General features: G+C 45.5%; 1 protein-coding gene across 1 annotated transcript; it reads left to right on the forward strand.

The window, feature by feature from the left end:
* The first annotated feature begins 1,070 nt into the window (after window positions 1-1,070).
* SPATA16 (spermatogenesis associated 16) lies at window positions 1,071-12,609 on the forward strand. The gene is given in 12 exon segments (XM_027910213.1): window positions 1,071-1,085; window positions 1,905-1,985; window positions 2,828-3,217; window positions 5,083-5,228; window positions 5,882-5,971; window positions 6,303-6,387; window positions 6,877-7,024; window positions 7,276-7,414; window positions 7,783-7,900; window positions 8,638-8,802; window positions 10,614-10,691; window positions 12,418-12,609. Coding segments are annotated over 12 exon segments (1,647 nt in total).
* Window positions 12,610-14,329: the final 1,720 nt, after the last annotated feature.

Below are 14,329 nucleotides of genomic sequence, written 5' to 3' on the forward strand. Positions count from 1 at the left end.
AAAAAAAGGAAGAAAAAAAAAAGAAGAAAAAAAAAAAGGCTGCAGCCACCACAGTGAAAAATCAGCGCTGCTTTCTTAACCCGAGCACCCAAATCAGGAGACAGGCCCTGCCAAAGGATTCCACCCCTCTCCCACTGTCAGTTTGCCAGCGAGTTGCTTCAGCGTTTGTGTGCTCTTGCGAGCTGACTGTAAATGATCAGGCAGGGCCCAGCGAGTTCCTCACCCCTCCTGGCCCTGGGGTCAGGAGCGAGAAGCTCTGCCAGGGTTGGGGGGGGTTGGGTTGGATATTAGAAAGAGGTTCTTTGCAGAGAGAGCGATCAGGCATTGGAAGACCTGGGTGATTCAGGATGGCAGAGATGCAGGTGAGGAGGTAATTCCTGCCCAGGCTCGGCCCCCACAAGTCACAAAGACACCAGCTGGCAAACTCGTGGGGTGATCTGTCGAGCGTGAAGGGTTGGCACTCGTATGGCTGCACCACAGTGAATTATTTGTGGGCCCTTGTATGATCACACCACAGTGAATTATTTGTTGGTGTTTGTGTGATCACACCACAGTGAATTATTTGTTGGTGTTTGTATGATCACACCACAGTGAATTATTTGTGGGCCCTTGTGTGATCACACCACAGTGAATTATTTGTGGGCCCTTGTATGATCACACCACAGTGAATTATTTGTGGGCCCTTGTGTGATCACACCACAGTGAATTATTTGTGAGGTCCTTGTATGATCACACCACAGTGAATTATTTGTTGGTGCTTGTATGATCACACCACAGTGAATTATTTGTTGGTGTTTGTGTGATCATACCACAGTGAATTATTTGTTGGTGTTTGTATGATCACACCACAGTGAATTATTTGTTGGTGTTTGTGTGATGGTATCAAAGTGAATCACCATTGATGTCTGGGGGGGGGATGGCCTGGCCGTGGGGACCCCCAGGGCTGTGGGGACAGGGGGGGTGGCAGAGCAGGTACCAGGGGACCAGCAGGGCAGTTGGGCCGGGCCAAGGGGCTCCCCAACAGCCCCCCTGGACGGGGCATCAGAACCCAACAACGGCCAAAACGGCCGATGGGGACCCAGCAGGTGAGTGGGAACGGCACAGCCGGGCCCAGAGTGGGGGAATCTGAGCGGGCCTGGGGTGTCCCGTGGGGGGGGATAATTCCCTTTGGGAAGAAGAGTTTGGCTGTTCCAGAGCTTTGGCGCTGGATGTGGATGCTGGGAGGGAAGGGAGGGTTCCTGGGGACACCCCACAGCTCCTCCTCTGCCGCTGTCACGCTGCAGGCACTGACGAGAGGGCGGCTTTTCCCTCCCCGCCAATTTACAGCCCGGCCTCAGCAATGGCCAGACACCTCAAGGAGTTCCTTCCAGTCACCTTGGAAGGCTCTTCCATATTCTTGGAAGGCTCTCCCAGATTCTTGGAAGGCTCTCCCAGATTCTTGGTAGCTCCAGCAAGGCCACAGGAACGACCAGGAGATGCTTTTCTGATGCGCTTCTGCTGAGAGAGCTGGGGCTGCCCTGCCTGAGGAAGCTCCAGGGAAACCTCCCAGCCCCTCCCAGCACCTGCAGAGGCCCTGGGAGAGCTGGGGAGGGACCCAGTCAGGGAGGGGATGAGGGGGGATGGCTTCAGACCCAGAGAGGGCGGGCAGAGATGGGATATGGGGAAGGAATCCCCACCAGCTGGGGCTGCCCCATCCCTGTCCCTGGAACTGTTCGAGGGCGGGTTGAATGAACAACCTGGGGTGCAAAACACCCTCCAGCAGGTCCTGCTTGTCCCATTTTTAAAACTACTGGGCCTGTTCTCGAGGAGTGAAGGGAGGACTGAGCTGGAATTCCCGAGGTGGGGGCGGAGTGGGGAGCGTTTAGGACCCCAAAATCTGAGTGTGGTCGTTTGTGCCCTTCCAGGAGGCTCAGGGGCCTGGGCTGAGCCAGTGGTTCCCTCCCCACGTGTCCCCCGAGGAGGGATCTCCCTCAGGAGCCCCTGGGGTGAGTACAACAAAGCTGAGAGGCTTTGGCAGCGAGCAGCCGAAACAGGAACCCGATTTCAGGCGGCTCCGGGTGATTTTACGGCAATCAAACCAATAAATGCCCTAAGCACGAGCAACGTGCTCGGTGTAGAAACAGATTTAATGCATGTCAGTGGATTTTGAAATTGGTTCTCCGTAAATTAACACCATTCTTGTTCAGATCAGAAGCGTTTCGGATGGTACTTTGGAATAGGACCCGTCCTCCTCATACCAGGATAAAGTAAAAAATATTAATATTAATCCTGTGAAAGTACTTTTCCAGATGTTTGGACTTCATTTTGTTCTATTTCTTTTTTTTTTTTTTTTTTTTTTGGTCATTTAATTTGATTGAACACGTTCCAAATCCACTTATCCAAACGCATTCAGCGAAGTTAAAAGATAATGGAAGGCAACTAATTTTGACATATCGCCCCTAATGCCGTGCCGTTCGGTGCTTAAAAACCGTGGGCAAAGGATTTTTTAAGGCAAAACTTTTTCAGAAATCGTTTTTTGAAACAAACCAGAGCTCTTCTGGATCGAGGAGCGACAAGGACGAGGGGGAATGGTTTTAAACCGGTAGAGATTTAGATGGGGATATTCGGAAGAAATCCGTCCCTGTGAGGGTCGTGAGGCCTGGAAATGTTCAAGGCCGATTAGACAGGGCTTGGAGCAGCCTGGAATGGTGGAAAAGTGTCCCTGCCCACGGCAGGGGGTTGAAACGAGACGATCTTCGAGGTCCCTTCCAACCCCAAACCCCTTCCGCGATTCCGTAGAAATCACTTCAAATCCCACAACTGCCCCCTCAACCTTCCCTCTCAGGAGACAGAGGAACCCGAGGAACAACAAAGGAACGGCCCAGACGGGGGAAAGTGCAAAAATAAAGCAGAAAACCATGAAAACCCGGCCGGGACAGAGGCAGGAACGCCGACAGAGAGCGGAGCGGGGACATCCCCGAGCTGTCCCCTCCCCATCCCCGCGCCCCGACTGGGCGAGGTGGAGACCGAGCTGCTCCGCGACGACGACGAGGAGGAGCTCGACTTTGGCGAGCCTGGAGTGACACCAGCAAGCCCCGAGCCTCCCGCCGGACCCCCCGAGGGTGGTTTTTGGAGCCGCCTTGACCCCCGGCTGGGGCTGCCCCTGCGGGAGGGGCTCGCCCGGTGCGGGAGGGGCGAGTACGAGGCGGCGGCCGCCAAATTCTCCACGGCCCTGCAGGTACGGCCTACCCGGAGAGGGGGTGGGTTCACCATCCCTGGAGGTTGGATGTGGCCCTTAGTGCCATGATATAGTCATTGGAGATGGATCAGGGGTTGGACTGGATGATCTTTTCCAACCCAATCTATTCTATGATTCTACACCGGGGTGAGGGGAGGGCTGATTGGGAAACCCTGAGATCCGATTTCCAGTGAAATCCCGAAGTGAAGAGCTGCAAATAAACGTCAGAGGAAGAAGGGAGGTTGTTGGGGGGGCTCGGACGAACCAAAGAATCTAAGGGATGGTTTTGTGGGTTTTTTTCCCCTTAATTTGTTTTTTTTCGCTTGAGTCCTCAGCTGTGTTTTGTGTGAGGAAGGAATTGAAGTCCCATAAAAGTTAAAAAAAACACTTTTTTGTGTTTTTTCCTTAAGTGAGTCCTCAACTGTGTTTTATGTGAGGAAGGAATAGAAGCCCCGTAAAAGGAAAAAAAACACTTTTTTGTGTTTTTCTCTTAACTGAGTCTTCAACTGTGTTTTAGGTGAGGAAGGAACTGAAGTCCCGTAAAAGGAAAAAAAAAAAAAACAAATAAATTCTCCCCTCTTTAATCCCAAACTGTATCAGCAAAAAATGGCCTCTCAATAATCAAGGGAGTTCCCACTCTTCCCCCAGCTGTCCCTGCAACCACCTGTGTCAAATGTTTTAATATTTTACCTAAAAACAGGTCCCTTTGAGCCCCTTTTTTTCCCCTTTATGGCGTTTCCATCCTGCCCTCTGTTTCATTTTTTTTTTTTCCCTCTGAAGACAGAAGATGCCACCAGAGCCAGACAGGAATCTTTTTTTTTTTTTTTTTCTTACATGAAAGACTGGGCAGGTCCCACAGGGATCAAAGCCCCTCAGAACTTCGGGGTTCTCCAGCAGTTCAAAGCCCAAACGCTGAGTTTTTTGGGGGGGAAGAAAACACTTTGTGAGGTGCTAAAGGGACACGACGTGCTCACACCTGACCTGCTCTTCCATCAGCAGTTATTTCTAGGATTTCCAGTCCAAGGATTGAAACCCCAAAAGCAGGAATTTACAGAGCTCGGGCATTTCTTAAAAAAAAAAAAAAAAAAAAAATCTCACCCAGCCTCGACTTTTATCGGTGCAAATATGAGAAGAAGGAGTAAAAAAAAAGGGGGAGTTGCCCTGGCAAGGTTGCAAATGAATTTTACAGGGGAAGGGAGGAGAGGAAGGAGGTGGAGGAGAGGGTCACCCTCCCATCCACCAGTGCCTCCTCTCTGATAAACTCCCAAAACAAAGGAAAAAAAAAAAAAAAAAAAAGGAAAAAAAAAAGGAAAAACAAGAGCCGTTTTCTGCTTTACGGGAATGCGGTCGGTGATGGGAACAGAGGACTGGCAGGCTGGACTCTGCACTCCCTCTAAAAAATTTCTCCCCACTCTGACCCTGATCCCATCAGCTGGGTATTTGACATCCTGATAAGGGGGCCAACTGTACTTGTTTTAGCGCTGCCCTGCCAAAATTCACTAAAAAGCGTTTATAAAACCTCAGGGCTTTCCAGTTCACAAGCAAACATCCTATTCCTGTTTCTTTCTTTTTTTTTTTTTTTTCTATGATACCAAAGCCATTTTTTTTTTTAAAAGCAAGAAATAAAATTAGCAAGTGTCATCCTTTTTTAGGTCTCTTAATCCAGCTCTCCTCAGAAGCAAAACCCAGAACGTCCCTGAAAGACAATTCTGGATTTTGTAGTGATATTTTTTTTTTTTCAGCCCTGACTTTAATTAAAGCCGTTTCGCTTCAGTTTTCCCCGCTGATCAGTCACAACAAGCATTTCCACCTAACAAATGGGGCGCTACAGGGTTTGTAAATCACGGTTTCGTTTCACGTTTCAGCTTTGCAGCAGAGGCTTTGCCGTGGAGGATCCCTTGGAGTCCTCCCCGGAGGACATTTCCAGGGTTGCCGGTTTCATCGAGGCAAAACTCGTCACCTGTTACCTGAAACTGGGGCAGCCTGGCATCGCTCTGAGTCACTCACACAGGTGAGAAGAAAAACAAAATATGGGTTTAATCCGCTGCTAGGACTGAAATCCAGGATTGAACAGAGGCCAGGAGTGAGAGCTGTGCAGGGAGAACCATTTTTTCTAACGAGGAAAGAGGAACCAGTAAGCGTCGCGCTGGTGTTTAGGTTGGACTGATTTCTCCAGAGGGAAGATTCCAGCTGTGCCAGCCCCTGCAGATATTCAGTGCTTTGATGATGCAGAAGGGAAGGAGCCCGTGTGTGCAGCCCCCCCATGAGCCCAGACACGGGGAGGGGGTGAATCCTTCAGACCAGTCCCAAGCACCAATTTCGGGGCTGAGTGCCCTTCCTTTACCCACACACCAAAGGCAGAGGGAAAATTATCCCTGGAGCTTTTTTTTTTTTTCTTTCCCCCCCCTAGAATACACAAAACTCTGAAGAAATTGCGCTTATGATAGAACAGCAGCGAAACTTTTGCCGGTGCTTGTCCACCTGGAGGGAGGAGGGGAGGGAGACAAAGAGCCAACTGACATTTGAGACATAAAATTGTAGAGAATTAACCACACGTGGCACTTGCCTCAGCCACAGCTCGATTCCCACGAGCTCTGCTGATGGGAATCAACCTAACCCTTGTCCATCCATCCTTCTCCTTCTTCTCCTCTCTCTCCCCCCAAGGAGCATCATCCAGAACCCCTCCTGTTTCCGCAACCACCTGCGCCAGGCCGCCTGCTTCCGATGCCTGCGGAGATACTCGGAAGCCGCCAGGTAAAACTTCCCCCTGCGGGGCGTTCCTCTCCTTCCCAGCCCTCGGGAGATCGGTTTTGCGTGTCTGTGTCTCTGTGATCTCCAGCCCTCCCTGCGCGTGTAAATGTGCACGATCCCAAAAAAAAAGGACACGACGGGGGGGCAATTCGCTGGTGGAGAATTAACCGAGCTAAAATTAACCCGATGCTCTGAGGCTGGGCGAGGAACTGAGAGCTTTCTGGGCCCCCCCAAAACCTCACGTTGCGCTCGTTTTTAACCTGATTTCCTCTCGGTCTGGCCGCAGACAGCCCTTCCCCTGCCTCATTTCTGCTGCTCTTTTTTTTGCTGTCAGGAGCGCTATGATCGCCGACTGCCTGTACGTCCTGGCAGGGGGCACCAGGCTGGGGACCAGCGACCTCATCCAGCTCTACTGGCAGGTAAAAACCGGCGGCCGAAGGAGGGGAATCGGGTGATCCCCCCTGTGTGTCCCAGCCGTGGGATCAGCAGGGGGGGAGGATTCCTGCTCCAAAAGGGGGGCACATCAGCCAGCAGGACTTCATCACAGCCCTCCCGGACTCCAAAGGGAGGAGATTCGTTTGGGCTGATTCTGAGGGATAAATTCAGGGTTGTTAACCCTCGGATCACGGTTTAATTCCATGGGCTGCTGTAAAATTTAACTTTGGGCACTGTCGCCCGAGCTATTTTTTTTCTAAACCCTTCCTGCTACGATCTTCAGAGAGCATGGAATCACTTTTTCTTCTCACCTAAAAGACAATTAACCCAGCAATTATCTCCTCGTTGAAGGCAGGGGTTTGTGGAGTCCCTACCCAACCCACCTGATCGTTTTCCTTGTTTATTTTTTTTTTAACCAGCCATCACCCAACATGAAAATCTCATTCCTTCACCCTTTTTTTTTTTTTTTTCAGGCTCTGATTCAAGAAGCCCTCAGCGAAGAAGCGTCTTTTTCTGTCCTGTACACGCCTTTTGAGAACGAGGACGAGGCTGAAAAAATAAGGGAGGCCACCGAAACCTTTGCTGAGAAGCACCCTGATTACGTGCAGCACATATTTACAGGTCTGAGGGGCTCGAGCTCCTGTTTTACCTCACCATCAGCAAAACTGTTGGTGCAAAAGGCTGTGAAGTCCTAAATTTCGAAGCCCAGTGAGGGCTGGGTGGGTCGGTTTGGTCCCCTGGTTCTGTGAAGCTTTCTGGAGAGCATTTCTCGTTCTCAGACTTCCTTATTTTTCTCAAAAAAAAAAGGTAACTTCTCTTGGAACTGAAAAGAAATGTGGGAATGGGAATAATTTTTCCTTTCCCTGTCACAGATCCTTACGGAATTCACCTGCTGCCAGAGGGAGTTGAGTCCCTGCCTGACCAGCAGTACTTACTGACCCTGGGCTTCAGGGACAAAGAGCTCGGAAAGAACGTGGAAAAATCTGTAACTCGGAAGCTGCCGATCTGTCCAGGTGGGCAAACCTGCTCAGGAACTGGGGTGGCTCGTGGGTGACCCCCAAAAATCCCTGATAAATGATAAATCCTTGATAAATGAGGAGAGTGGAGGGGGAGGTGGTCTCTGTGCTGGCAGCTCTGATTGCTCAGAGGGCTCTGCCCACCCAGTTAAACCAACATCCCCCCGGATCCTCTGCCAAAAAAAAAGGGGGAGATGAACAAAAACAACCCCCGTGGTTTCACTCCCTAGAGCAGAAAACGCCTCTGGGTGCCGGCACGGAGGAAGGAACAGAAACGTTTTGGGAGAACGGCAGGAAAAAGGTCATGGCAGTCCTGGATTTTATAGGAAGCACCAAAATAAAGGTGAGTCTTACATTCCCTTTTGGGGCGTGTGGTGACACAGACCTCTGGGTTTGTGTGGTTTTGGGGTGTCGTTCCTGCTGCAGGTGATCCGCCAGGGTCCTGAAATGCCCCACGGATTTCCACAGGAACAGAGTTCCCGTGGGTTCAGACGCTTTCCAGAAGGAGCCCCGAGTTTCTCCTCCAACCTCTTGGCTTTTCCCGGGCCAACAGGACAAGGAGAAACCCCCGGGGCACAGGAGGGCTCCAGGGATCAGGGATTGTTCCCTGAGTTTCTCCTCTAAACCCTTTATTCCTCCCAGGCCAACAGGAGAAGCCCCTGGAGTACAAGACTCCAAGGATCAGGGAGTTGTTCCCTTTCTCCTCCAACCTCTTTGATTTTCTGAGACAAACAGGACAACGAGAAGCCCCCAGGGCACAGGAGGACTCCAGGGATCAGGGATTTTTATTTTTCCCTGGGTTTCTCCCCTCACGCTTCTGTTTCCCCCGGGCCAACAGGACAAAGAGAAGCCCCTGGAGCACAGGACTCCAAGGATCAGGGATTGTTCCCTGGGTTTCTCCTCTAACCCCTTTATTCCTCCCAGGCCAACAGGACAACGAGAAGCTCCCAGGGCACGGGAGGGCTCCAGGGATCAGGGGTTGTTCCCTGGGTTTCTCCTCCAACCTCTCTGTTTTCCCCCGGGCCAACAGGACAAAGAGAAGCCCCTGGAGCACAAGACTCCAAGGATCAGGGATTGTTCCCTGAGTTTCTCCTCTAACCCCTTCATTCCTCCTGGGCCAACAGGACAACAAGAAGCCTCTGGGTCACAAGACTCCAAGGATCAGGGATTTTTCCCTGGGTTTCTCCTCTAACCCCTTTATCTCCCTCGTGCCACCAGGACAGGCGCAGCCCCTGCGCCCGCGCCATCGAGCGGTTCCACCGCGCCGCTCTGCTGGGCCGCTGGCACGGAGGGCACGAGCAGCCCCAGCTGATGGCCCAAGCCCTGGCCGAGCTGGCCACCATCCCCTACCTGCAGAGAGTCTCTCAGGAGGACGACAGGCTGGTAGGTTTCGGATTTCCAGCACTTCCCTTTGCGGGGCTGGGAGCCGGGGGGGGAGGGGGAAGGGGCCGGAGGGAATTTGTGCCCCCCTGGAGTGGAGTCGAATTTTTGCCCCAAAAAGCACAGAGAGACTGCTTTAGAGACGAAGATTTGTTTCCTTAAAGCAGGAGGTATTTTAATGCAACGCGTTGGAGAGTTCCCAGGTCGCCCTGGACAAAGAACTCTGCCGTGTACAATCAGCACAGCTCTTTTGTACAGTTTTGAGCATAAAATTACATCATAAAACATGCATATTCGTTAAATTGCAACATCTACTTGTAGTATTCATATATAGGCGGAGTCTTCAATTTGGGGAGGTTTAGAGGTGGGAGTTCCTGCAGCCTTCATCATGGGCAGTGGTCGTTTGCTGGTCTTCCTCGTTGTAAACTTCCGAAATTTCCTCAAATCTTTCCCTAATTTGGATAGTTGGCCAGTGTGGGAGGGTCAGGTTGACTTTTGGCTAGTCCTAAGATTTGCTGATGTTGCTATCTCTCTTCGTTTTATGCTTTAAATGTTCTATCCTGTCAACATGCTCTGTTCCTCAGACAATTTATTACTTCTTCTGTGGTTTCCTAATGCTAGGGGTTTTGGAACTACTTCCACAATTTTGTGTTTGGGGCAACCTCTTGTTTCTCAAAGACTGTCTCAACTGAGTGGCTTCAGGAGGGACCCGAAGGAATTTTTTTAATCCTCCCTTCGATGCGTTGTGCTGATCGCCCGCAGGGGAAACTTTGACAGAACCACCGGGACTCAACTTGTTTAAAACCCTTTCTTTTTCCCCTCCCCCAAACCAGTCTGGGGGAAATTATTGCAACCATTCGGATCGTGCCCCCCTTGACACCTCAAAGGGCACCTGCAGCCCGGTTACAGCCGAGGAGGAGAAGGTGGGGGAGAAGAGAAAAAAAATTGATTTTCTGTGCTGGGTCCACCCACGACACGCTCCTGGTGTCGGAATAAACCTGGTGATGCCGTAAACGGGTGAAGAATTTGAGAGAAACGTGGGCTGGGCCCTTGGCTGAGCAAACCCAGTTCCAGAAAGGGACAACGGTGGGAGAAAATAAAAAAAAAAAAAAAAGGCCAAAAATTGTGGTGTTAAAGCGGGGTTGGGTAAAAAAGAGGAGAGGGAGGGAAAAAAAAAAATAAAAAAAATCTCTTCCTTGCTCAGTGTGGGACGATGGATGGAGTTAAAGCCAGAGGGGATTCGGGGAGCAGTCAGCAGGCTGAGCCCATCTTCTCCCGCCCCTGAGAGGGTGGCCTTGGGTGGGAAATAATCCCTGGGCACCTGAAATGCTGCTTTTGCCACCAGAGCTTTTTGCTTGTGCTCACCCACAGCGTTTTGGTTCGATTGCTCCGTGTTAGAACTCAATAAATGTACCAGCAGGTGGCTTTATATGGTTTTGCAGCAGATATTGTGTCGCCAGCCACCCTCCAACCTGTCCAAATTCGTCACAATCTGTCCTAATTTGTATCAATAAAAATTGCTGCAAATTGTTAAGGTTGAGCCCCTTGAAGTCCTCGGAGGTCTCTCAGCAATGGATCTTAATGACCTTTTTAATGAGTAACAAACTGGGAGCTGAGGCAGAACGGGCGGCGTTTTAGACCCCGCGATAACGCAGAAACACAAAGACGGGTTGCCCACGAAAAACGAGTCAGAAAAAATCACCAAAATGCTGATTATTTTTTTTAAATGAGCCTTTCGGGTGGGTTATCTCAGCGTGAATCCCCCCCACACACACACACAGGGACGGTTTTTGTGTCTTTTTTTCCCCCCGCAGCTGCGGTCGCTGACGGCGGACGCCACGGACATGCTGGCTGGGAGAGCCGGGGATCGCGCCTGGACTAAAATACAGAAGGTAAAAAACAAAAACATCCCCCTCCCCGAGTCCTTTGTCTCTTCAAAAAGCAGGAAAAAAATGAATAATAATAATAAAAAAAAAAGGAGGTGCTTTATGGAACCCAACCACGCTCCCACAGCTCTGTCTGCACCGTGGAATCAGCCTTTTTATTTTTATTTATTTTTTTTGAGCCTTTCCCATGTGATTTTTTTTTTTTTTTGCCAGCCCATCTGTTTTTCCTAAAGTTTTTTTTTTATATATATATATTTTTATATATATAATATATATATAATAAATAATATAAATATAAAATATAAAAATATATAAATAAAAATAATATAAATATATAAATATAAAAATACATATTATATATATAATATATAATAAATAATATAAATATAAAATATAAAAATATATAAATAAAAATAATATAAATATATAAATATAAAAATATATATTATATATATAACATATATATAATAAATAATATAAATATAAAATATAAAAATATATATAAAAATAAAAATAATATAAATATATAAATATAAAAATATATATAATACATATAATATATATAATAAATAATATAAATATAAAATATAAAAAAATATATATAAAAATAAAAATAATATAAATATAAATATAAAAATATGTTTTATATATATATATTATATATATAAATTCATATATTTATATATATTTCAGCTTCTTCCAAACTGGGGGCTGGCACCGGGGATTCCTCCCCGGTTCTCTCTGCACGTTCCTGTGCTGAGCCAACAGCAACAAGCCCTTCCCCCTCCTTTCTTCCCTTTAGGGCAAAGAGAAAGAAAAATCTATAAAAAATTGAAGAACCCAAAATCAAGCTGATTATATAAATATATATATTATATATATATACAATTAAAATGTTATGTACATATTTATATTTTATATTTATATTTATATTTATAAATATTTATATACAATTAAAATGTTATGTCCATATTTATATTTTATATTTATATTTATATATATTTATATACAATTAAAATGTCATGTACATATTTATATTTTATATTTATATTTATATTTATATTTATATTTATATACAATTAAAATGTTATGTACACGGCCAAGGGAATTCAAACACCCCTCGAAAGGGAAAGGGGAAAAAAGGGACAAAAAAAGGGACAAAAGGAGCAACAACAATCCCAGGGCAAAGGACCCGTCAAGGCTGAAGTCGTGTGCTTTTTATTTTTATTTTTTTTTTCTCTCTCTCCAGTGATTATATTCAAAGGAAAACTTGTCGATTTGGAGATTTATTATTGATTTACTAGGAAAAAAAAAAATAAAATAATCTTGCCACAGCCACACGGAACAACTCCTTTTCCACCCAACAGCAGCGAGATAATTCAATTTAAACAGAAAATAGTAGAGTTAAAAAAAAAATAATTATAAAGTGAGGGCGCCCCTCCTACAGGCAGTTGATGCCTCCCTGTGTTTTTGTTCCTAACGGCGATTAATTTCGAAATAAATCGGAATTTTTTTTTCCGAAATATTAATTTCGAAATTAATTTCGAAATTAATTCGGCAATTAATTTCAAAATAATGATAAATAAATAAATAAATAAATAAATAAATTTTGAAATTATCGAAAAGGGCTTTTTAAAAATTTTAATTTTAATTTTTAAAATTTTAATTTTAATTTTAATTTTTAAAATTTTAATTTTAATTTTAATTTTTAAAATTTTAATTTTCCTCGCAGCTGGCGCTGATAGAGGAGGAGCTGAGGGAAGGAGAGGAGGATTTCCTGAGGAACCAAAAAGTGCGAAATCCTGGGGTGGAAAACTCGGGGCAGGAATATCTGAGGCTGGAAAACACCAGCGTGCTCATCCCCGACCCTCGGAGCTTGGCCACGGAGTCAAAGAGGAGATGCGTGGATTTTGCCAATAGTTAATTTTCTGAGGGTTTTCTGTGGGTTTCTATTTAATAAATAAACTTATTTTAAATTGTATTAACTTCGTGGTATTCGTTTCTGTTTAAATCCCCTTAAACGATATTTATCAGTCGAAGTTGTAGCGGTATCACTTTAAATTTAAATGGTTATTAAATAATATTTCCTTGCGTTTCTGGCGTTAAACCTGATTGCATTCAATTATATTTTTACTAGTGTTGTTGTATTCGTTTATATTTCAATTGTGTTAAATTGCATTTATGTATGAATTCTAGTTGGATTAGTTTAAATTTAAGCGGCATTAAGTAGTATTTGCTTGCATTAACTTGGAGCTGCGTGGACTGAAATTTAAACGGCGTTAAATTGTCTTGATTTCTATTAACTTGTGGGATGAATTCGGATTTAAATTCCACTAATTTGTATTTGCTCGTACTAACTTCGTGCTCGTCGAATTCAAAAGGTATCAAACAGCATTGACTTGGAATAACTTTCAGCTTCATTAGCTTAAATCTTAAATTAATTGCATGAAATTGCATTTACTAAGTTGCATTTAATTATATTTATTTTTTTGTATGTCTAGGTTGTACAAATTTGAATTTAAATTGAATTTAACTGAAAAGTTGTATAATAATATGTTGTTTTACAGTAATGTTTATTCTCATTAAGCTGTATTTGTTTACATTTCAATTGTATTAAATTAAATAATAGTATTTACTCCCATTAAGTTGTATTTCTTTCAATTTCAATTGTATTAAATTTTATAATATTTACTCGCATTAAGTTGGATTTGTTTAAATTTTAACTGTATTAAATTGTATAATAATATTTACTCGCATTAATTTGTATTTTTCAATTTCAATTGTATTAAATTAAATAATAATATTTACTAGCATTAATTTGTATTTTTCAATTTCAATTGTATTAAATTGTATAATAATATTTACTCACATTAAGCTGTATTTGTTTCAATTTCAGTTGTATTAAGCTGGGGGTTCATAGGGGCTCTATTTGCATAAAAGGGGGCGTGGCTCCGCAGCCAATAAATGCGTGGATTTGAATAAAAGGGGGCGTGGCTTCACCTCTCACAAGCAGGTATCTATTTGCATAAAAGGGGGTGTGACTCTGCAACCAACAAATATGTTGATTTGAATAAAAGGGGGTGTGGTTTCACTTTCCTAAATTACCTGTCCATTTGCATAAAGGGGGCGTGGCTTCCCAGGTGGAAGCAGATGGGGTTTGTTTGCACAAAGGGGGCGTGGCTCCACCTCCAATCAGCACACAGATATTTTTATTTGAATAAAAGGGGGTGTGGCTTCACCTCTGACAAGCAGGTACCTATCTGCATAAAAGGGGGTGTGGCTTCACTTCCAACAAGCATGTGCCTATTTGCATAAAAGGGGGCGTGGCTTTCCAGGTGAATGCATATGGAGTTTGCACAAAGGGGGCGTGGCTCCACCTCCAATAAGCAGAGATCTCTATTTGAATAAAAGGGGGCGTGGCTTCACTTTCTGACAAGCAGATGCCTATTTGCATAAAATGGGGTGTGGCTTCACATCCAACAAACAGGTGCTTATTTGCATAAAGGGGGTGTGGCTCTGCAACCAACAAATGTGTGGATTTGAATAAAAGGGGGTGTGGCTTCTTCACCTCCAACAAGCAGGTGCCTATTTGCATAAAGGGGGCGTGGCTCCACCTCCAATCAGCAGACACATATGCCTTTATT

The sequence above is a fragment of the Empidonax traillii genome, unplaced genomic scaffold (genome assembly GCF_003031625.1).
Source record: "Empidonax traillii isolate 1590-97213 ecotype Southwest subspecies unplaced genomic scaffold, ASM303162v1 scaffold2935:size16934, whole genome shotgun sequence".
Lineage (NCBI taxonomy): Eukaryota > Metazoa > Chordata > Aves > Passeriformes > Tyrannidae > Empidonax > Empidonax traillii.